The 23874-nt window shown below is 44.8% G+C and overlaps 2 protein-coding genes across 3 annotated transcripts in view; one reads left to right on the top strand and one right to left on the bottom strand.

Moving 5' to 3' along the window:
• LOC118364430 (platelet endothelial aggregation receptor 1-like) overlaps nt 1–19939 on the top strand; it is a 40706-nt gene extending 20767 nt beyond the window's left edge. The window contains exons 2-23 of the mRNA XM_035745959.2: nt 6116–6226; nt 6484–6585; nt 6687–6787; nt 6979–7071; nt 10020–10266; nt 12241–12346; nt 12534–12670; nt 12905–13117; nt 13401–13575; nt 13758–13878; nt 14348–14511; nt 14864–14966; nt 15283–15429; nt 15571–15702; nt 15852–15980; nt 16125–16250; nt 16490–16699; nt 16885–16991; nt 17120–17243; nt 17404–17466; nt 17733–17936; nt 19133–19939. Of these exons, the coding sequence (XP_035601852.1) occupies nt 6120–6226; nt 6484–6585; nt 6687–6787; nt 6979–7071; nt 10020–10266; nt 12241–12346; nt 12534–12670; nt 12905–13117; nt 13401–13575; nt 13758–13878; nt 14348–14511; nt 14864–14966; nt 15283–15429; nt 15571–15702; nt 15852–15980; nt 16125–16250; nt 16490–16699; nt 16885–16991; nt 17120–17243; nt 17404–17466; nt 17733–17936; nt 19133–19275 (3054 nt within the window). The 5' untranslated portion in view covers nt 6116–6119 and the 3' untranslated portion in view covers nt 19276–19939. The remainder of the gene's footprint in view (nt 1–6115; nt 6227–6483; nt 6586–6686; nt 6788–6978; nt 7072–10019; nt 10267–12240; nt 12347–12533; nt 12671–12904; nt 13118–13400; nt 13576–13757; nt 13879–14347; nt 14512–14863; nt 14967–15282; nt 15430–15570; nt 15703–15851; nt 15981–16124; nt 16251–16489; nt 16700–16884; nt 16992–17119; nt 17244–17403; nt 17467–17732; nt 17937–19132) is intronic.
• A 58-nt stretch (nt 19940–19997) lies between these two features.
• LOC118364431 (lamin-A-like) overlaps nt 19998–23874 on the bottom strand; it is a 30199-nt gene continuing 26322 nt past the window's right edge. For both annotated transcript variants that reach the window (XM_035745960.2, XM_052489573.1), the window contains exons 8-14: nt 23540–23760; nt 23043–23379; nt 22717–22824; nt 22413–22532; nt 22161–22217; nt 21612–21815; nt 19998–21350 (exon numbers count right to left, since the gene is read on the bottom strand). In XM_035745960.2, the coding sequence (XP_035601853.1) occupies nt 21315–21350; nt 21612–21815; nt 22161–22217; nt 22413–22532; nt 22717–22824; nt 23043–23379; nt 23540–23760 (1083 nt within the window). In that variant the 3' untranslated portion in view covers nt 19998–21314. The remainder of the gene's footprint in view (nt 21351–21611; nt 21816–22160; nt 22218–22412; nt 22533–22716; nt 22825–23042; nt 23380–23539; nt 23761–23874) is intronic.

Raw genomic sequence — 23874 nt, 5'->3', positions numbered from 1 at the left:
TCTCTCTCTCTCTCTCTCTCTCTCTCTCTCTCTCTCTCTCTCTCTCTCTCTCTCTCTCTCTCTCTCTCTCTCTCTCTCTCTCTCTCTCTCTCTCTCTCTCTCTCTCTCTCTCTCTCTCTCTCTCTCTCTCTCTCTCTCTCTCTCTCTCTCTCTCTCTCTCTCTCTCTCTCTCTCTCTCTGTCTCTCTCTCTCTCTGTCTCTCTCTCTCTCTCTCTCTCTCTCTCTCTCTCTCTCTCTCTCTCTCTCTCTCTCTCTCTCTGTCTCTCTCTCTCTCGCTGTCTCTCTCTCTCTCCCTCTCGCTGACTCTCTCTCTCTCGCTGTCTCTCTCTCTTTCTCTCTCTCTTGCTGTCTCTCTCTCTCTTGCTGTCTCTCTCTCTCTCCCTCTTTCGCTGTCTCTCTCGCTGTCTCTCTTGCTGTCTCTCTCTCTCTCTCCCTCTCGCTCTCACTCTCTCTCTCGATGTCTGTCTCTCTCTCGCTGTCTGTCTCTCTCACTCTCTCTCTCGATGTCTGTCTCTCTCTCGCTGTCTGTCTCTCTCACTCTCTCTCTCGCTCCCCCACTGTCTCTCACACTCTCTCACTGTCTCTCTCTCTCTCTGTCTCTCTCTCTCTCTCTCTCTCGCTGTCTGTCTGTCTCTCTCTCTCTCGCGCCTCTCTCGCTCTCTCTCTCTCTCTCTCTCTCTCTCTCTCTCTCTTCTCCTTTTTTATTTTCTCTTTCTCACTCGACCTGTCACCAATCCACAGCCAATGTTTTTCTCTCAATTTTATTTTCCTTTGCGACTCTCTGTTCCAAAGAGTGACTAATATTTTCTACCTCAATTAACATTTCAACCCCAAAGAGAGAGAGGAGTAGAGGGGAGGGAAAGAGGCAAGCAACATTTGAACAGTGCCATGTGCAGTGTCTAGAATTTCACCATATACTGACAGTATAAAAACAACTCTACTCTAAAGAACATTTGAATGACACTAAGTGGCATTGTTTTTACAACTAATGCCAGTTTGCCTGAGGCTGATGCCATGTAGGTGTTTGTACACATGCATATACACACACTCTCATTCAAATAAACACATACAAGAACACACACATACATGTAATAGTGCCAGACATGCACACAAACATATACAGTTCGCATTGCTGTTATGATTTTAGTCGTCCTTGATGTCCTTTGTTGTTTATTTTTATAATAATGTTTTTGCATTGTTGTTTGCTGTTTTCTTCTGTCTTTTGCTTTTTTCTCTTTGGTCCATTATCTTGGTAGTTGGTGCATTGGGTGGGGTTCTTGGGGGTGGGGGTTCATTATCTTGGTAGTTGGTGCATTGGGTGGGGTTCTTGGGGGTGGGGGTTCATTCTCTTGGTAGTTGGTGCATTGGGTGGGGTTCTTGGGGGTGGGGGTTCATTATCTTGGTAGTTGGTGCATTGGGGGGGTTCTTGGGGGTGGGGGTTCATTATCTTGGTAGTTGGTGCATTGGGGGGGTTCTTGGGGGTGGGGGTTCATTATCTTGGTAGTTGGTGCATTGGGGGTGGGGGGGTAGTTCATTGGGGGTGGGGGTGGGGTTCATTATCTTGGTAGTTGGTGCATTGGGGGTTCTTGGGGTTCATTGGGGGTTCTTGGGGGTGGGGTTCATTATCTTGGTAGTTGGTGCATTGGGGGTTCTTGGGGGTGGGGGTTCATTATCTTGGTAGTTGGTGCATTGGGGGGGTTCTTGGGGGTGGGGGTTCATTCTCTTGGTAGTTGGTGCATTGGGTGGGGTTCTTGGGGGTGGGGGTTCATTCTCTTGGTAGTTGGTGCATTGGGTGGGGTTCTTGGGGGTGGGGGTTCATTATCTTGGTAGTTGGTGCATTGGGGGTTCTTGGGGGTGGGGGGTTCATTATCTTGGTAGTTGGTGCATTGGGGGGTTCTTGGGGGTGGGGGGTTCATTCTCTTGGTAGTTGGTGCATTGGGTGGGGTTCTTGGGGGTGGGGGTTCATTCTCTTGGTAGTTGGTGCATTGGGTGGGGTTGGGGGTGGGGGTTCATTATCTTGGTAGTTGGTGGGGGTTCTTGGCAGTTGGGCATTGGGTGGGGTTCATTATCTTGGTAGTTGGTGCATTGGGGGGGTTCTTGGGGGTGGGGGTTCATTATCTTGGTAGTTGGTGCATTGGGTGGGGTTCTTGGGGGTGGGGGTTCATTCTCTTGGTAGTTGGTGCATTGGGTGGGGTTCTTGGGGGTGGGGAATGGAATGAATTGTATTTAAAAAATACATTAAAAAATATTCCTTGGGGGGGAGTGTGGGAGGGGTCTCAAATGGTTGAGGGACAACTATTAGGGAACTGTGGGGGGATCTTGGAGGGTTCGTGTTCACGTTTTTTGGCCTGGTGGTAGATCGGTCAACGGGCCCTTGAGCAGGGCATTGACCCTGGATGCTTCTGTGTGTCGCTTTGAATGGGAATCTGTTGGATGACTGGTATGATGTAGTTGTTGAATGGGAATCTGTTGGATGACTGGTATGATGTAGTTGTTGAATGGGAATCTGTTGGATGACTGGTATGATGTAGTTGTTGAATGGGAATCTGTTGGATGACTGGTATGATGTAGTTATTGAATGGGAATATGTTGATGACTGGTATGATGTAGTTATTGAATGGGAATCTGTTGGATGACTGGTATGATGTAGTTGTTGAATGGGAATCTGTTGGATGACTGGTATGATGTAGTTGTTGAATGGGAATCTGTTGGATGACTGGTATGATGTAGTTGTTGAATGGGAATCTGTTGGATGACTGGTATGATGTAGTTGTTGAGCGGCTTCACTGCAAGTATATTGTATGTTTCGAATATTCAATAAATAATAAATAAATAAATAAATAAATATTATTAAATTAAATGTTTAAAAACTCTATACTCTTATTTAAGGAGCATATTATCCAATAGCGACCATTAAGACCCCACCCCACTCAGGACTGGATTGTCTTGGAAGACAAGAAGCTTTAGGATGCTCAGTAAATGTGAATTAATCACTATTTAATGAATATTGCATGGTTCAAATGATGGTAAAGATGAAATAATAATTATAAAAAGTTTCTGTAAATATGTGTGAGTTGCCTCCTGAGCTGTCTGTCATTAAATGAAAACTGTGAACGCAATCTGTGTGAAACCAAATCAAATATTTTTCCTTAGTCTCATTTCTGAGGCTTTTGCAAGACTCATGACTGAAATGGAATGGTAATAACATGCATAAGAGTGTCTCGGTTTTGCAAGATTAATGTGACACGAGTACATCTGTTTTCATTTGGGCCTTGTTTCCATTGAAGTCCCTGTGCAGTTCTGGAAAGAGCATTGTGGGGCCCTTTTAAACATTAGGACATTCTCCAGTTGGTACGATCGGCACACGCGTGGGCCACTTGTTTAGATCCGTGACGCTTGACATTGTGAGCCAAGACGAGTCCAATGAATTTGTGAATATACTCAGATACTATAAATAGTCTCTCTGTACTCGTTTCAATGTATGGGACTCATTTTGTGCATGGGAACGTTTTTTAGAACATGAAAAACAAATGAGCTGTCGATGAAACTATTAGAAAGTGTGTGCGTGCGTTGTGCTGTGTATTCCTAGCCTCTTTTTTTTTTATTGAGCCACATGAAAGTCCAATTGAGATGGTCTGCTTTGCTCATTGAAACTAACCAAAAAAGCCTTCGAGTGCAGGCCACTGCATTAGAGGTCCAGAACCACTTCTGTACCATTCAAGGCACATAGAGACGTACCTCTGGTCCAGACTACAGCCCGGACCTAATAGATAAGTAGAGCCAAATCTGGTGCCCATCTGCACTTTTAACATAATAAATAATAATAATAAATATATTTTGCCGTCTGTGTATGTTTTTTTATCTTATGTTGATTACATGAAGCAGCACAGAAGAATAATCTTGATTTTTATAAAAGACGATGGAAAAAAAGACAATGAGGATTAAGCTAATAACTGTAAGTTGAATTTTAGAAGAGTGCGCTCTCAGCAGCAAAGGCTTGGGTAGGAATCAGTCATCAACCCACATGTGTGGGTGGAGTTTCAAATAAAAGACTATAAAAGACTACTACCCATGCGGTTTCAAGACTTTGTCTAATGAAGATCAATTAAAAAGAAAAAAGCTAATGAAAAATATTTACTTCAGTCCAATGAAGTGGCTGCTGAAGTCGATTGCTCCTCTTAATAAAAACCATATGCCTGTTCTTATAAAATTCTGTTTTTGTGGTGCAGCTTTTTAAGGTGTTAGAGTGTGTGCCAGAATGTGTATTATCTGCTGACACAGAGGACAGGAGGAGTGTGAAGGGTGATCTATCAAAAGCAGCAGATCAGTGAATGAACATGATTTATGTTACAGGGGGAATTGTGCCAAATCAACTCATAGCTACAGCTGTAGGTTTAGTGTGACTGCTGTGGTGTGGCTACAGTTTGTTTGTTACTCTGATAAGGAGAATGCTTAGGCTGAAGCCCCTAAAAGGGATCCTAACATGGCATTGTTGAAGAACCACACCCTTACATTGTGGGGGGAGAAAGAGACCGTGTGAAGGGCTAGACCTAGACTTATTGAAGTGGCTTGTTGTTCCTCTCTTTGCTTGACTGAACAAAAATGCTAAATATCTCATTTGGAATAACCATAGAAATAGCTGAATAGCCCTTGACCAATTTTATGTCAACATGAGTCCATCCTCCAAAGACCGTCCCTTTCCCAAGATGAGGGGACTGGCCCTTCAGTCGACACCCATGCTATAGTGCTCCTGAACTTCCCAAAATGTCCATGGGAGTTTTTGGGGGAAAAGACCACTTTCTCTGTGCCGGCCTCCCTACCGCTCCTTGAGAGCCTTCTCCGGTCCCCATCACTGGGCGTTGCCCTAGGTCTGTGTTTTGATTGGATCCAGATGGTGTGAGTGTGGAAGGGGACATGGCAGAAGAGTGTGGAGTCTTCTCTCCAGCTCTGATTGATAATAGCTAGGATGGTAGCTGGAGTCGTATTCCTTCCCCCAAATCCATTTCTGCCTCGCTCGCTCGCTCACTTGCTCTTTCTCGCTCTCTCACAGATTTAGTGGTGGAAAAAGTATCCAATTGTCATACTTGAGTAAAAGTAAAGATTCCTTCACAGAAAATGTCTCTAGAAAGTCACTCAGTAAAATACTACTTGAGTAAAAGTCTAAATGTATTTGGTTTTAAATATGCTTAAGTATCAAAAGTAAATGTAAATGGTTAAATATACAATCTTTTCAAATTCCTTATATTAAGCAAACCAGACGGCACAATGTTTTTTTTACGGATAGACAGCGGCACACTCCCAACACTGACATAATTTACAAACTAAGCATTTGTGTTTAGTGAGTTCGCCAGATCAGAGGCAGTAGGGATGACCAGGGAATTGGACAATTTTCCTGTCCTGCTAAGCATTCAAAATGTAAGTACTTTTCGGGGTGAGGGAAAATGTATGGAGTAAAAAGTACACAATTGTCTTTAGGAACGTAATGAAGTAAAAGTAAAAGTTGTCAAAAATATAAATAGTGTAGTACAGAAAATGACTTAAGTTGTACCTTAAATTATTTTTACTTAAGTACTCTACACCACTGCTCAGATTCCTCTGTTCTAAGTTGCCATATGGGGAGAGTAGGGAGCGCGATGGGGAGGGTTTTGGTACGTGGCTCAATGCTGGCCCGCTGCCTTACCTCTGCTTAGTGTTTAATGCACTCTTTTACAAGGGGTAATGCTTACCATGCTTTATAGGTGCTGAAAATATCATTAGATTCCCCTTGGAGTGAAACTACAGGAAGTTTTCAGATAAATGTTCATATTCTTTACATTGTGAAGTGTTTGATATCTTTGTAATTCAGATGGCGGGCTAACAGCAGTGCCAAACAAAAAACAGACAAGTATCAGTTTATCAAAGTCCGTATGATTTGATTTGCTGTTTAATGAGAGAAAAAAAGATAGGTATTTGCTTATCCCCTTTCCTGCTAATAACCTGATCCTTAATAACTAACCCTCTCCTCAAATGTTGGTCCTCATGCTTTCGATCTGTAGCCTATTATCACTGCTATTGCTCCCATAGACAGGCATTATAAATATCCTCCATAACCTTTTTCTTCCCTTTCTCTCCTCAGGACCATGCAGTCACTGCAGACCTGTACTGTCCTGCTGGTTCTGAGCGTTCTGACTGGCCTGTCCTGGTCTCTGAATCCCAGGGACCCCAACGTATGTTGTCTATGGGAGAGGTAAGTCAGTGTAGCTCATCTCATGTCATTGTACCAGAATAGAAGGGAGCACATTTTTTGTTTATACTGTTTAGTTTGTGATAAAGAAATAGAAGTAGCAGCAGGTTTCAAGGTAGATACCTTGTTGTTCGTTGTTGCACTTATCATTGAAGATGTAGCACAAAATATCAACTTCAGGTTGTCTCAACTCTAGACCATGATGGGTCCGTTCTGTCAATGTATTATTATGTCTGAGTATATTTTGTCCTTTCATGCAGCTTCACAACCTCAGTGAAGGAGTCATATGCCCACCCTTATGACCAGGTGACAGAGGAACCTTGCTCTGAGCCACGCACCTCCTACAGATGCACCCGTCACAGGTAACACAGTCTGCCGGCTCACTTCATGTTTACTTCCTGGTTGTGTCCATGAGGTCAGAGGGTAACAGGAAGTATTCTCTATTTGACTTTGTGTTGGCCAGGATCACCTATAAGACAGCATACAGACAGGCGGTGAAGATGGACTACCGCCGGAGGTACCAGTGTTGCCCTGGTTACTACGAGAGCAGAGACAAATGTGTCCGTAAGTTTAACGTCATGGCTTTTCTTTATTAGCATATCAAAACAAACTTAGAAGATTCATCCAGTTTTGTGCTTGGTTGCTGAGTTGGTTACATTCTGCAGAGTTGACATGCATGGCTTACCTAATATATATACTCTCCACAAACCTTCTAGTCTAGTAAGAGTGTGTTTGTGTGTGTTTTTCATCACTAGCCCGCTGTACTAAGGAGTGTGTCCATGGGAGATGTGTTGCTCCAGACCGCTGCCAGTGTGAGGGAGGCTGGCGTGGCGATGACTGCTCCAGTGGTGCGTTACATCAACACACACACACACACACACACACACACACACACACACACACACACACACACACACACACACACACACACACACACACACACACACACACACACACACACACACACACACACACACACACACACTGCAGGAAAGGACAAATGGCCATCAGTCAAAAACTGATCCTCACACACAACACTCAATCACACATAAGGCTTTCCAATGGAAACAGCAAGGGGCCAAATAAACAGTGATGCGTCATTGAAGTAAGCCACAGTCCAGAAAACAGCTTATTAGACCAGGAGGACACTATGTCCCACTGCCTTCTCTTCCTTTCACCTGCCATTTTATGCTACATCAAGTATATAACATCCCCAAAGCTTATACTGCATGCTTAGACCCAGGGCCCGGGATGTAAAATCAATATTTTCCGTATTCTGCAAGTATACACTTTTGGAATCCTATGCTAAAAAATGTATAGTTAAAAAAAAAGCTTTAGCTCAGCACAGGATTAATGTTTTACATTTTATTTATCCCAGAAACATTTTATTAACCCAGAAACTTCTAGTTAATCAATGCCAGTTTTCTTCTGAACTCAACCAGGTCACTAGTACAGTGCTGAATGGAGGGCTTAACTTAAGCTGGTGGTGTGTGATGCCTTCAGAGGGGATGATGGGAAGGGGAAATGGAAAATGTTACCCCTTTCCCACTTTGTCTCTCTCTCCTTCTCTCTCTGGGCAAACAAGTGCTGGCCTCGGCCCCATACTGCTGAGTCCTATAATAAAGCCCACTGGCAGAATGAGAGCTGACACTTCCTGGAATAGATTATTGTGTGTTGAGCTAGCTGTGGGAAATGAGAGAGAAAGGCTGAGGTTTAGCACAGGGAGCTGAGAGAAAAACAGAGGAAGAGGGAGAGAGAGAGAGACCAAGAGAGAGGGGGAGAAGGGGCGGCAGAGGCAGCCAGAGAGAGTGCGAGAGAAAGAAGTGGACAAAGAGAACGAAAGAGGAAGAAAGAGAGAGAAATAAATGTAGTTTAATAAGAGATTGTTTTGGGAAGAGCGATTGTGATGGAATAATACATATTTGGTGAGGTCGGGGGGTTTGGATACAGAAAAAGAAGACTGGTTGAGTTTTGATACTTAAGAATAGAGTGATATACTCTAGAAGGGTGTGTGAGAAAGAAGGGTATGTGGAAAAGAAGGACTGGATGTGGTTCAGTTAGATAGGTGGGAGATAATGCTGTGGTTGGATGCAGACGTGACCTCCACCACCACTTGGACAATACACTTTGGGAAAGAAGATGAGTGTCTCACCTTATCTTAATGCATTCCATTTACAGTACAATGGAGACTTGCCATTTTTAAAGAGCGCATCAATCGAAAAAATTTAACTTTTGAACCCTGATCAGATGTAAACAAACATATTGACAATCTCCCTGAGAACAGGTCTGGGCTCTGTTATAAGTTGAGTAAGTGCAGAGGCTTGGGCACAGCCAGCTGGTCCTAGCACAGCTCTTCAAAGCATAGGTGTCCAATCCATCATGTTTCACTCACCCACACTCATGGCTGGCCTTGTCAGGCCTGGACTATGATAGCAGATAGTAGAAGGCCTAGTACCCTGCAGGTCCTAAATCTCAATTGGCGTCCTGGAGAACGCCTGTGCAAACATTATTGCTGCTCCAGCTGAGCTTCCCATAACTCAATGTGTCACACACTCCAACTGCAGCCTCTCAGCGTCTCTGCCCACACAGGGAATGAGTAAACGTGTGATTAATTTAAACAAAGAAAGGAGAAAAAGGTCTTGTTCTGAGTTAAAGTAATAAACATTTCTCTGCTATGTGGTAGTTTACGCTCCAACCCCTAATTTGGCCATACTGTCCCCTCCATTTAATTGTCAAAGAAGTCCTGCTTGAAACTGTGACACAGTACATACTGTATGTGACTGAAGGAAAGAGAGGTGGGTGGAAGATCTCACGATAAACTACGTAGAAAAGATACCGTTCCTGTAGAAAATGTGTGTGCTTGCTTCAGCTGTCTAAAAGTATTTTTCTCATAGTGGAAGAAGTAGTAGTAGTTTTTACTGCAATCGTAGTGACTGAAGCAAGCACACTAGAATCCATTTAGAACCCTATGATTTGTTTGTGATCATTCCCCAATAACCTCAATGAGACAAGTATCAATCTATCATTGAATGGTTGTCATCATGATAGTTAGTGAGATCATCACTTGTGTGCAAAGCATCAGTTACATCACCTGTATTGGGATATCTTTTTTTCCTTTGAATAGGGTTTGTACCGCAGTCCGTCTGCATTATTGATGAGACATTGGAGGAGTCAGTGTGTGTCCATGTGGGATCCTGGTTCTCGTGGAATCAGGAATGATCCCCCCCTGACGCTCCTTAACTCTGGTTGAAATCCAAACCCTGTGCGAATCACCGGTTGGCGATAGCCGCCGGAGCCATCCCGAAAGGCCACTGGCAAATTCTCAATTTGAACCTCATCCATCTTGTTGGCTCCATGCAAATCGCCCTGTCAATCGTGATTCACAAGTCTGTAACATATGATTCTGGAGCTATTAGGGCTAGAGTTGGACATAGACTATGTCTCTGTTTGTTGGAAATTCATGACTATACATGTATAGATTTATTGTCCCTGGGGGAGTGATCTTTACCATTGTCTTCTACTCAGGTTCCTGTGCTGTTGTTGTTGGGATGAAACATGACAGTCCCAGTGGTCCAAATGGAATTTCATTGGATTTGTTTTTGTTAATGTGCATTGCAATGACATCACATATAGTATACAGTGTAACACCATACAACTACATCAGGTTAAGTTAATATATAGAAAACCTTTTCAGAGATATCAGATGGAAAACATTGTACACTGGCCCACCAGTCCACTGTATGGGGTTTCTTTTTTTACATGTCTGTTATCGTCTGTGTCTGTGTGTGTTTTCCAGCCTGCGATGACCAACACTGGGGTCCAGGTTGTGGTCAGCTGTGTAAGTGTGAGAACGGTGGCCTGTGCAATCCTGTGACCGGTACCTGCCAGTGTCCTCCAGGCTACATTGGGCGCCGCTGCGAGGACCCCTGCCCACCAGGCACCTTTGGCAAGGGCTGTCTTCAGAAGTGCCAGTGTGGAACTGGGGGTTCCTGCAATAAAGTGACCGGAGAGTGCCTGTGTCGAGAACATTTCACTGGGACATTGTGAGTTGTAGAACTAACGCTCTCTCAAATAGGCCTTCAGCAGTATGTATCAATATAACGTAAATAGAATGTTAAGGTTGGAAAGACAAAATGCAGAGGCAGTAGACTAGTTGTTATACCATATCCTATGGCCTTATTCCATCCTACCAATGCAGGAAAAGAACCCCTTTTGGAACACTAGGTTAGAGCGTGAGTCATTAGTTACACCCTGTGTTTTAGATGCACCTGAGGATGAGTCATTAGTTACAACCTGTGTTTTAGATGCCCCTGAGGATGAGTCATTAGTTACAACCTGTGTTTTAGATGCCCCTGAGGATGAGTCATTAGTTACAACCTGTGTTTTAGATGCCCCTGAGGATGAGTCATTAGTTACAACCTGTGTTTTAGATGCCCCTGAGGATGAGTCATTAGTTACAACCTGTGTTTTAGATGCCCCTGAGGATGAGTCATTAGTTACAACCTGTGTTTTAGATGCCCCTGAGGATGAGTCATTAGTTACAACCTGTGTTTTAGATGCCCCTGAGGATGAGTCATTAGTTACAACCTGTGTTTTAGATGCCCCTGAGGATGAGTCATTAGTTACAACCTGTGTTTTAGATGCCCCTGAGGATGAGTCATTAGTTACAACCTGTGTTTTAGATGCCCCTGAGGATGAGTCATTAGTTACAACCTGTGTTTTAGATGCCCCTGAGGATGAGTCATTAGTTACAACCTGTGTTTTAGATGCCCCTGAGGATGAGTCATTAGCTACAACCTGTTTTTTAGATGCCCCTGAGGATGAGTCATTAGTTACAACCTGTGTTTTAGATGCCTCTGAGGATGAGTAGAGAACCACTAGGAATTAGTGGGAACTATTTATATGAGGCAGCTGCCAACGTCAGAAATCAACACAGCACTCTAATAGTCCAAGGTCCACCCTCAAAAAATGTGTTGATCCATGACCCAGGAAAGAAAACTGCAAAATGTCAGCAACTAGGTAGATAATCTTGTGAATATGAACACTGTGTGATTCACAACTTGTAAAAGTTGCATATTAGTTTTTGTTTTTAAGTTATGTCTTTAGCATCAAAATCATAGCGCATCTTGGATAATATCCCTAGCAACACTCCTAGCAACGTTCTGGATAATATCCCTAGCAATATCCCTAGCAACGATAATATATCCCTAGCAACGTTCCTAGCAACGTACTGGTCCTTCACTGATCCAGATGAACCCGTATAAGATGTTTTGTCAGCTGTATTTAGCTTACAAGGGCCATCATTGCTTTTGCCTTCTAGCCAAACTAAAGACAGCACATTTGCCAGCTAACACAGCTCTCAAAACATTTCAAGGTCCCGACAGCTACATAATGCGATGCTCTGAAATCTGATACAAAAATCTATTTAGCACCTTTCAACAGCTTCTGATCTTGCATTATTCTGGGATTTCTCCGGTCCGGTACATAAGTTGCTTTCTGCAAGCGTGGACAACGGAAAGTGTGTAACAAATGTAACCAAGTTGTAGCATGCTAACCTCATTATGTTGCTAGGGGAAATGACCCAAAATGCTATGATTTTGAAATTGTATCTTTGATTTGTAATATTTAAGCAACGTGCAACGTTTTTCAAGTTTTGAAACACACAGTCCTCATACTCATAAAATGATCTGCGTAATGATGTTTGTTTCCTGGGTCACGGAATGCCTTTTCTGAAGCCTTTGTTTTGGTGGGAGGCCCTTTGACAATAAGCACTAGTAGAAGTGTTTGGCAATGTACCACTATTGATGAATTCTACTGTGTACAGTTGAGTATTTGTTGCAAGTGCAGTAATTTTATTTGTCCTCGAACAACTTTCTCTGTATGTTTATGCACTGGATCGCAAAGAGGTTCCGCTAAATTGAAAAAGATAGGAACTCGTTAACTTGTACCCTACATTTCCATCTCTACACAATCTGAGTTGAGCTGCCATTCAGAGTTCTTTCCTCCATGTTCCTCAGCTGTGAGAAGTCTTGCCCAAGGAGTCCATGCCCGCTGCGATGCCCGTGCCAGAATGGGGGAATCTGCCAGGGGAAGGGGATCTGTGCGTGCCCCCCTGGGTGGACGGTATGTTTCCTGATCCCTACATTGACTCAAACACAGCATCAGTGGGTCAACGTGGAACTCTTTGTCTTTTGAGGTTATCAATCAGATTCCTCTTTTAATGTCATCGTACCATGTACACTCTCTCTCTCTTTCTCTCTTTGTCTCCTCTCTCTTTCTCTCTTTCTCTGTCTTTCTCTCTCTTCCTCAGGGTGAGGTGTGTACAGAGCGCTGTGCAGAGGGTAGGTTTGGTCCTAACTGTGCCCACGAGTGTGTGTGCCACAACCGGGGCCACTGCGACCCTGAAACAGGCCATTGCCAGTGTGCTGAAGGCTTCACTGGAAACAGGTGTGTGTGTTTATCTAACTCTCTGCAGTAGAGACCGATGCATGTGCCGTATACTCAACCTGAGCCCATGGTTGGGTAGGAGTTGTTTATATCATACAGTTCATGTATCTGTCATACAAGATATTAAATAGGGTACAAACAGAATAGTTTCTGATTCAGTTCGAGCCAGATATGTTATTCCACTTTGGTTGCGGAGCTTGTCCTGATTTGTGTGTATGTGTGGTATCTCCACAGGTGCAGCGAGGAGTGCCGGGTGGGTAGTTACGGGCGGGACTGTAAGGGTGTGTGCGACTGTGCCAACGGGTCTCGCTGCTACAACATAGACGGAGGCTGTCTGTGTGAGCCTGGCTTCAGTGGACCCCAGTGCAGAGAGAGGATGTGTAGGCACGGCACCTACGGCCTTCAATGTGAACGCACCTGCCGCTGCCACGACACACACACACTCAGGTATGGATCAAGAAAGGGTACACACACACACTGCCACATATAACAATTCACACACACACACACACACACACACACACACACACACACACACACACACACACACACACACACACACACACACACACACACACACACACACACACACACACACACACACACACACACACACACAAGCACATAATAGTTTTTGCATTATTTTGTTGTTTATAATTCTTAGATTTGTTAAATTCTGTATTAATTGTGCTCACCCATGGGACCATGTTTTCCTCTGTCCATTGGCTAGCTGTCACCCACTGAAAGGCGAGTGCACGTGCCAGCCAGGCTGGGCGGGGCTTTACTGCAACGAGACCTGCGCCCGTGGTTACTACGGCCATGGTTGCCTGGAGCCCTGCCTGTGTGTCAACGGAGGGGTGTGTGACAGTGTGAGCGGGGGCTGCCACTGTGCCCCTGGGTACACGGTGAGTGATTAGGACAGGCAACACAGGGGCACAGAATGGCACTGACAATAACTAAAGCATCATTTATTTGTGTTATTTACTTAAGGTAATAAACATGCATGCAGAAATGTATACTCATATTGCATATATTCTGCTTTTCTGTTGTTGTGAGCTGTTATAACCTACTTATGTCTGTTGCGTAGGGTGCTCACTGTGAGAGTCCCTGTAAGAGTGGTACCTATGGGAAGGACTGTTCTCTGGAGTGCTCCTGCTCCAACTCAGTGGACTGCTCTCCCATTGATGGGACCTGCTTCTGCAAAGAGGGTGAGTCACTGATAAGAGACAGTCTGACTGAGCGAGAATAGTCATAATATCTCTACTCCGATGGGACAAACAAACACGCAGACATACTCAACGGTGTGAAGTGTGTCTGTGGCTACCTTATTGTGTGAACCAGTCAGTTAGAACGCGATTCCATCTGTGTCGCTGAAGCGTTACAGATTGGGCAATCTAAATTTAAACAGGACTTCCTTTTGAGCCGACGTGTGCAGCGTTTACCGTCACCGCAGTCACCGCTAGCTAACGTGGGAACATTGCCTTTAAAGTTCAATCACGCTGTAACCTTGAACCTCCGCGACACCGTTCCAATCCAGCCATAGGTATTAGAAGCAGACCTGTGTTTTGTTCCAAAATAGCTGCTCCTCTTTACAGAAAGACATTTAGACAAAGATACAGGCTGACAGACACAGACATGTATGATTCATTTACAAAATGTCCCTCTCTGTCTCTCCAGGCTGGCGAGGGCGGTACTGCTCCATACCCTGTTCTAAGGAAACCTGGGGCCCGGGTTGCAACGCCACGTGCCAGTGTGTCAATGGGGCATTGTGTAACCCAGCCGACGGATCCTGCACTTGCTCTCCAGGCTGGCAGGGGCCCCTGTGCGACCAACCATGTCCCGTAAGTGCCAATATGACACTGTAGCGATAACGTTTGTTAAAAGGAAACATGATCTTAACGTAACTTGGGCCTGATGTGATTTTTTTCATTGCATATATTAGTAATGTTACTCATACTATAATCACTGTCTTTATCTCTTTACTGTAGCTCATTCTGTGCATCCATAAGTCTATATCTGGACTTCCCCTTATCTTCAGTCCTCCTATTCCTCAATGAGGAAAATCTGCCAACTATGATGTATTTACAGTGTATCTTGCCAAAGTACAGTTTGCTTGACTCTGACTGTGCTGGCCAAATGGTTCAGGGATTCCCTTGACGATGCTTTCGTGGTTGGCATGTGTTTGCTGTACAGATGGGCACGTTCGGGCCAGGCTGCCTGAAGAGGTGTGACTGCCTAAACGCAGACGGCTGCCAGGGTGCCAGCGGGCAGTGCCAATGTCTGCCAGGGTGGACTGGTAAGCACCGACGTCCCCGTTGAGTTTGTGTCAGCTTGGGATGGACCTGGAAATTAGTCAGTCCAATGTGATCTACAGGTTTGAACCTCTCTCTGTGTCTCTCTCTCTGTGTCTGTCTCTCTGTCTCTCTTTCTCTGTGTCTCTCTGTCTCTCTCTGTCTCGCTCGTTGTCTCTCTGTCTCTGTGTCTCTCTGTGTCTCTCTCTGTCTCTCTGTCTCTCTCTGTCTCTCTCTCTCTGTCTCTCTCTCTCTGTGTCTCTCTGTGTCTCTGTCTCTCTCTGTCTCTCTGTCTGTCTTGTGTGTGCTTTTCTCTCCTAGGTGCCCGCTGTGCCCAGACATGCTCAGAGGATACATGGGGACGTCACTGTAACCAGAGCTGCTTCTGTCAGAACAGTGCCACATGTCTGCCACACAGCGGTGCCTGCGTTTGTCTCCCTGGTTACTGGGGACCCACCTGCCAACAAAGTGAGTACAGAAAATGTTTGATATTGATGCCTGTATAAATAAGTAGAAAATGTCACTCTATCACCATCAATCTCATTCATATGCTAAATTGTGTGTCAAGTTGCTAAATTGTTATGAATCACCATAATCTCTCTCTTTCAGTGTGCAGTGCGGGTGTGTATGGTGACCAGTGCAGTATAACATGCCCGTCCTGTGCTCACTCCTCCTCCTGCCACCATGTCACAGGCCAGTGTGTTTGTACCCCCGGGTACACTGGAGCCCTTTGTGAACAAGGTCAGCACTAAGTCATATCTCACCTATAGTCAAACTAGCGTACATATAGAAGACCCGCAGCAGCTTGGCATACTTTAGTGCTTTACATGGTCATTTTTTTATGTGTGTATTATATTTGACCTTGACGTGTGTTTTGGTGTAATTCCTAGCCTGTCCAGGGGGTCTCTATGGTAAGCAATGTACTGGAGTGTGTAGATGTGCCCACAACTCATCGTGCCACCATCAGGATGGGTCCTGCCTCTGCCCCCCAGGATGGACAGGCCCTGACTGTACTCTACGTAAGTCTGGCTCAATTGATTTTTTACTGTATCACAACATATGCCCAACTTGACCTTTGCTGATTGAAATCAATGCCATTTTTTTTTTTAAATAAAGAGTTCAAATTCACGAGTCATACTTTGAATCTCTGCATGTGCCTCTAGAATGCCACCATGGGATGTTTGGCCTTAACTGTGCCCAAGTCTGCTCCTGCCCACCCAACTTCTACTGCGACCCACAGACAGGGGAGTGTGTGTGTGAATCAGGACCAGGGATCGACTGCAAAAAAGGTATGGTCTCCCCTTTACCCAATGAACAGTTACGAACCATACATCTGTTTACAAGCTAGTAATGACATACTGTTTCCCATAGCTACCAGACTATAATAGTTGTCTATTGAGTTGTCTATTGAATCTGCTACAATCCAGTTAAATAAGACGGTAATGAAACTTTGGTTATTATCTACCTAAGACTATTCAGCATTAAGTATTGTGACGGTGATGACCCTTGTTCTCTGTGCTCCACACAGAACGCTTTGTGAGTATGATGGTGCCCGTGTCCCCGGGGGAGAGGGACTCGTGGGGGGCCATCGCAGGCATCGTGGTGCTGGTCATGCTGGTGGTGCTGCTGCTGGCCCTGCTACTGCTCTACCGCCGCCGGCAGAAAGACAAGCAAGCCAACACACCAACAGTCTCCTTCTCCACCTCACGCACCGTCAACTCCGAATACGCAATACCAGGTACTGTATTAATACAGCGTTGGTGTAAAAGATTACGTTAAAAAACTAATGTTTGCGAATAGTTTGACCACATAATGTATCCATACTGTAGCGCTGGCTAGGTTACAGTTTTGGTTAGGATTCATACACAGTCATGTATTTTATACACAGTGCTGGTTATTGATGTCATATCCCTTCTTGCTCAGATGTTCCTCACAGCTACCACCACTACTACAACCCCAGCTATCACACATTGACTTGGAGCAGACCCCCTCTACCACACGTCTCCAACAACCAGGACCGCGCCATCAAGGCAAGCGTCATTACAGGCACCTCCGTCTCGAGTCAACTCTGTTACACCCGTGTCCTTTATACAGGATATGCTTGTTTGAGAGGAGCTGTACGATTTCCGATTGGTTAATATTGGTGTCTTTCAAACAGAACACAAATAACCAGCTCTTCTGTGATGTGAAGAACATGGAGAGGGAGAGAGGCCTGTTCGGGGTGGAGAGCAATGCCACTTTGCCTGCAGACTGGAAACACCATGAGGCTCGCAAAGAACCAGGTCAGTCTTTTTTTACTGCCTGTTTCAAACTGCCCGTTCTTCACCAACTTTCATCCTCCATTTCATCACCTGATATTGATTTAATACCAAGACGGGATATTTGGTCTTTTATGAGTTTGCTATAAATAAATAGATTATGCAAAATGTTTCATGTTTACAGGAGCTTTCAGCATTGACCGCAGTTATAGCTACAGTGCCAGCCTTGGGAAATACTTCAACAAAGGTAGTTTTCCATGCTTCCTATATATCCCTTTTCTCCTTCATTTCCAGCAACTCCAAGTTAACGTGAAATATGCTTGCTTTTCTCTAGAACTACTCTAGGCAACATGTCCATCAATCCATTTTCACACATGCCTTCCTTTTGTGGAACATTTAACATAAAACATGCCTGAACTGTCAACCCATCACCAGATGACAAACTACACGTGACCTGGCTGACCCAGAGCCAGTCAGCTCCTCTGTTAACTTTTACACTTTGCCCCTTGTTAGTAACAGAACTAAAGGATACTGGGGTTGCAGCTAGCAGCAGTTCTCTGAACAGTGAGAACCCCTACGCCACCATTAAAGACCTGCCCGGCCTGCCCTTCGTCCCTCCTGAGAGCAGCTACATGGAGATGAGGACGGCCGTGCCCCATGACAGGTCCTACACCGAGATCAGCCCTCCACCATTCAGCACAGCAACATTACGCAGAGGTGGGTTAATATACTGTAGATCAGCCCTCCACCATTCAGCACAGCAACATTACGCAGAGGTGGGTTAATATACTGTAGATCAGCCCTCCACCATTCAGCACAGCAACATTACGCAGAGGTGGGTTAATATACTGTAGATCAGCCCTCCACCATTCAGCACAGCAACATTACGCAGAGGTGGGTTAATATACTGTAGATCAGCCCTCCACCATTCAGCACAGCAACATTACGCAGAGGTGGGTTAATATACTGTAGATCAGCCCTCCACCATTCAGCACAGCAACATTACGCAGAGGTGGGTTAATATACTGTAGATCAGCCCTCCACCATTCAGCACAGCAACATTACGCAGAGGTGGGTTAATATACTGTAGATCAGCCCTCCACCATTCAGCACAGCAACATTACGCAGAGGTGGGTTAATATACTGTAGATCAGCCCTCCACCATTCAGCACAGCAACATTACGCAGAGGTGGGTTAATATACTGTAGATCAGCCCTCCACCATTCAGCACAGCAACATTACGCAGAGGTGGGTTAATATACTGTAGATCAGCCCTCCACCATTCAGCACAGCAACATTACGCAGAGGTGGGTTAATATACTGTAGATCAGCCCTCCACCATTCAGCACAGCAACATTACGCAGAGGTGGGTTAATATACTGTAGATCAGCCCTCCACCATTCAGCACAGCAACATTACGCAGAGGTGGGTTAATATACTGTTGTTCAAGACCCTTCCAATTTATGTCAGTAGTATACACAGAATATCTGGCTATGCTAGCATGTAAAACAACAAAACAGACAATTCTCTATCACTATGTAAAATGTTTAGGTATCACATAGCATACTCAAAACAAAAAAAAAAGAATATTAGACTGTGCAAATAGACAACTGAGATGGATGGGTTTCCGTAATACATGGTTGAATGGGCAGTACTGTTTTCATGGAAATGAAAGGAGGTCATGTGAGGAAAGGGAGAGGGGAGGAAACCACAGGAATGGATTGGAAAGTCTCAGTATGAGAGCTGGAGAAAGGGTTGACCATAGCAATAACCTCATTCCTAGGCCAGGAGAATCATACCATATATTTCATAGTATGATCCTTAAATTTACCATTCACATTATTTAAAGAAAATCAGAAATATAAACGCCAGTAGACAGATGACAATTACAATGTTTATTTCAAATTTTTCAGAGCGTAGTTCCCTTGGGCAGGTCCCAGAGCAGGAGCCCCATAATCACTATGACCTACCTGTGAACAGCCACATCCCAGGACACTATGACCTGCCACCTGTCCGACGCCCACCCTCTCCCATACGCAGGAGACTGGCCCAATGACACCAGCCCTACTCTGAACATCACAACTCAGAAGAACTACTTTTAAACGTTACTGCCAATCAAAAACATTGGTAGGAAGTTGACTTGGGGTTATTCAAGGCTACAAAAGTCAGTTGCAGCAGCGACAGTCAGTGCAACCTGACAAAGACTGCAGATTATGCCGATGCTTCTGTCAGTAGGTTTACATAGTAACACTGCCCCCTGGTGGATTAAGGTGGCATTTTATCCACCGTTACACTCTTGTGATCCAGACTCAAGGACCAAGGCATGTGGGGATAGGCTTTGAGAATGCCAGTATCGCAGTTTGAGGACGTACATGCATGCATTCGAGTTTGACCAAACTTGGGATTCCTTCAAATGTTATTTTCACACTGCAGATGAAGGGACTTGGCTTTTGGAGCACTTGATTTGGCATACAAGCCTTTTGACCAGAATGACATAAACCGGGACGGCAATTGAAAGACATTTTTATATCTCCATGATGTCAGTAGTTTAGTATGATGTCCTCTCAAGCCCCTTTTCCCCTCCCTTATAGACAATAGAATGTCAGCTTCCAATTAGGGGAAATCCAGAGCACATTTGTACAGCTAGCGCCTCAGAATGTTTTTCAATGTAATCATGCAATATGTTGTATATAATGTACATTAAATGGCTTAACATTGTATGCACTTGTTCAGAATCATTTTGTGCTCAGGTGGCTACTCTAATATCACACATCAAACCACAGATGACATTTTATTAAGAAGTCAACCACAAGACAGCATTTGTTGGGAAAATAGTTTTCATTGTGTCAATCATCACTAATTCATTCTACCTGGATTGCATGGTTTTCCCATATTAGGTATAATCATTTCTTACAAATTCAATTGAGCATTATGTACAAGGGCAATTTCCGTACAAATATGCAACGATAGCCAACATACTCTGTAAATCTATAAATTCCATTGTCTTTAAAGACAAAATATTGCATATCTTTGGAATTGACACCTTATAATGCAAAAAGAATACATAATTTCCAATGATCACTAGCAGGTATCAATAAGGCACTTGAGACATGATGAGAAAAGAAATGCTGAAAAGTGACAAAAGTAATTATATATGTAGAAGTAAAAAATATTATTGAGCTTCTCTAAGGTATGTCTGGGGCAGTGAGAATAATCACATTTTCTCCAAATTGGTAGTGATAGAAATGTGTATGAAGTACAAAAAAAACTTAAATATTTCATAAAGTATCAAGTATTCTCAGAAACTCTTCACTGCTTATGCATCCTATAAAAAGGCTGCCAGACTACTGTACATGCCTCTATTAATATATTCAGTGGATAAATCTTTGTAGATGATTGTAGCTCATTTTTGACATACCGGTAATTGTAATTGTCTGATTGTTTCATGAGTAATAATATGTCATTCCATAAAAAACTACTGTCTTGTGTTCAGAAATATAAACCACTTGATGGCAGAGTCAAGTTTGAGCTCCTCTTTGTAGCTATGGCTTTAGAATGACCAATCCCATCGCTCAGTCTAATACAAACCCCCATAATCCTCTAGCGGTCAGAGGGGGTTCACTCCATCTCCATTTAGTGACATTCAGGACATTCTATGGTAGTGTATTTGGAATACCAGGCCTGAGATCCCTGGTTCCAGCCCCCATATCCACTGATTCATAGCAGGGTTTGCTGCTGTGCATGTTTAGTGTTGTGACAGTTTAGACATGACGCAAAAGCCCACTATGGATCAAAGTCCACTGTAATGGTTAAAGGTGCTTTCTGTGCCTCTCTCCCTAGATATGGCCCTAAACAGTGAAAGCATCTGCCCAGCCCACATGCAATAACTAGAATATACAAGCTCATATATCTGAAGTGAATACACAGCTTTTGCCAAACACCAAAGGCAATCTAACCTGCAGATTATGTCATACAAAATAAGACAGATCATACATTAAACAAAGGAAATAAAAAAAGTAATTTGAAAAAAAGGCATCTCCCATCCATGTGTGGTGTGGGGGGTACTTGTCCAGGTAAGTTGGTGCCTGCCTGGCTTTACATGATGGAGCAGTTCTCCGGTCTGGGACCTCCCTGGGAAAGACAGGAAGTGACACAGGGGCGTTAGAGGAAGTGAGGGGACAGGAAGGGGCTGTTGTCATAACAGCAGGAAACACAGGAAAACTGGGATAACCGTGTTGCTGTGAGTGTGTGAGTGTGTGAGTGAGTGAGTGAGTGAGTGAGTGAGTGAGTGAGTGAGTGAGTGAGTGAGAGAGAGAGATGTTTGTGCTTTGAAACAGAAATAGTGTGTGTTAAAACGATATACATGATCAAACAGATGGAGTCCTACAGTACCTGTCTGGGTGAGTTGCTACCCATTATAAAGAGGGGAGACATCAGGCCCTCAGGCAGACCTCCTCCACTGCTGATGGAGCAGGAGCCACTGGACACCCCTGAGGTGGCACAGCTCTTATCAGACGGCTGGCCACATGAGCCACAGACCACCGTGCGGCTCCGCAGGTTGTAGTCACTGTCCACACCGCATGCACTGTGGTTGCCCTGCAGAGGGAGACAGAACAGAAGGTTCCAACATTACTGGTAAATACTAACTGTAGCCACTGAGGCAGTGGTTCCTACACTTTTTAGCACGGAGACCAAGTAATGGTAAATAAAAGTCTTTCCATTTTTCTTGTCACCCTTTAGAGAAGTATAAGTGTATCATCGCACACCCCTGGCCTTATTCAGTGACTAAATAAGTACTCTACATAAATGAACCTATTTTCATCTGAAACAGGGGATCCTGAACAACGTTTTGGCTCAATAGCCTTCCTCACAGTGCAAGTATAGTTTGAGTAATTTATTTATCATCCTGAGCCTGTCTCTTTCATAAAACGCGAGACTCACGTCATCGTCATCATCTTCCTGGAACAGGGTGCGTGTAACCTTCCTCTGTGCCATTTCCTATGGGAAAAGAGGCGCAGAACAGTCAGTTTGACAACCGGCTATGACATGAATAAGGTTTTTTACCAAATCTCACATGTATTCAAATATGTAGGATAGGAAGTGGGATGATGTTGCCAAGAGAAAGACTGAACAGTCAACGGGACAATGGGAAGGTACAACTACAAACAGGTGCATGTAACGTGTGCCTCTCACCTCTCCATTGGCGCTGACCAGGATGGTTTGGAACAGGTCTCCGCTGCCCCATGAGTTCTGGGTCTTCCACACCAGGTCTGAGGGGGGGTTGTGGGTGCCGCCTGCTCCTGAAGCCCAAATCTACAGAGTGAAGAGGTACAGGACTGTCTTATGACCTGATCACATACACGCTTTACACACAGGCCCACATTGTGACAAACATGCTGCCCTCTGTTAGAATACACACTTCTCTCAACATGGTGTACTAAAAACTGAACACAAGCATAGTTGATAACAGTGCAGACATGATGAAGGTTTTACTCACTGTGACGGTCTGTCCTGCCTTGAGGTTGAATTTGGGGGGGAACTTGTAGACGATGGGGGTGCTGGTGCCCACCTGTCTCTTCACCTGCCAGTGGCCCAGAAGCTGGTCCTGAAGGAGAACAGACAAGCATCAAGTGGGTTTCAGCGAACGTCAACTAAAAATCACTAAGTAGAAAAGTGATTGTCCTTTTACAACATCAGCCTAACATGGTGTTTTTACTACAGTAGCTTCCTTACAAAACCTGTGCATTTGACCATAACAGAAAGAATGCGACAATGGGTGCTTTCTGCTACGATGCATGTCAAGCTGACCGATGAACTCCATACCTCGTTGGCCTTGTTGCTGAGGCGGACGTACTTCCCCTCCAGGTCCACCTCGTCCACGGTGACGCGGCCGCTAGCGGAGGCCTGCTGGGCAATGCGTGTACGCGTCACGGCGCCCCCCGCCAGGCTGGAGGTCTCGCTGTCGTTGTCATTGAGCCGTCTCTTCTTGGCGCTAGCCGTGCCTGAGGAGTTGCGGCTGCCGCTGGTGGACTGGACCACTCGGGCGCTGTGGCTGTGTCCTGAGCCCGAGGTACGGGTGGTATGGGTGTATGCTGAGCCCGAGCCGGTGGTACGGGACACAGTGACTCGGGTTGGGGGAGGGCTGGGAGACAGACGCAGTCTGGGGGGGTGGCAGAGAAGAAGATTGTTGATACAAATCAGTGTGGGTGTGTAGGTTACATGAGTTTATTTACTTCAGTCTGTGTGTAAATGTCTGTGTGTGGCTTTCAGTGCTCGTGTATGCATGATGTGTATTGTGCATATCTGTCATGTCTCCTCACCTCTCCTCCTCTCCCTCCAGCAGTTTACGATAGGCGCTGATCTCCATGTCCAGGGCCAGTTTGATGTCCAGCAGCTCCTGGTATTCATCCAGCTGTTGCTGCATTCGCATACGCATGTCCCCCATCTCCCTCTCCTTGTCCTCCAGGCGCCGGCGCATCGTGTCCCGCTCCCGGGCCAGAGACTCCTCCAGCTCACGCACCCTGGCCTCCCTCGCCGCCAGCTTACACACAGAGGGTTGATACCCCGGTTAGACCAACCAAAAGGGCAACATTTGACAGAGACGAGATGAACTGCGCTAATACTTTGCATTAGAACCAACACTAGAGCTAAGATA

This window comes from Oncorhynchus keta, chromosome 31 (assembly GCF_023373465.1).
Source record: "Oncorhynchus keta strain PuntledgeMale-10-30-2019 chromosome 31, Oket_V2, whole genome shotgun sequence".
Classification (NCBI taxonomy): Eukaryota; Metazoa; Chordata; class Actinopteri; order Salmoniformes; family Salmonidae; genus Oncorhynchus; species Oncorhynchus keta.
Note: the sequence above shows the minus strand (reverse complement) of the source record. Positions and strands in the feature narration are given on the sequence as shown.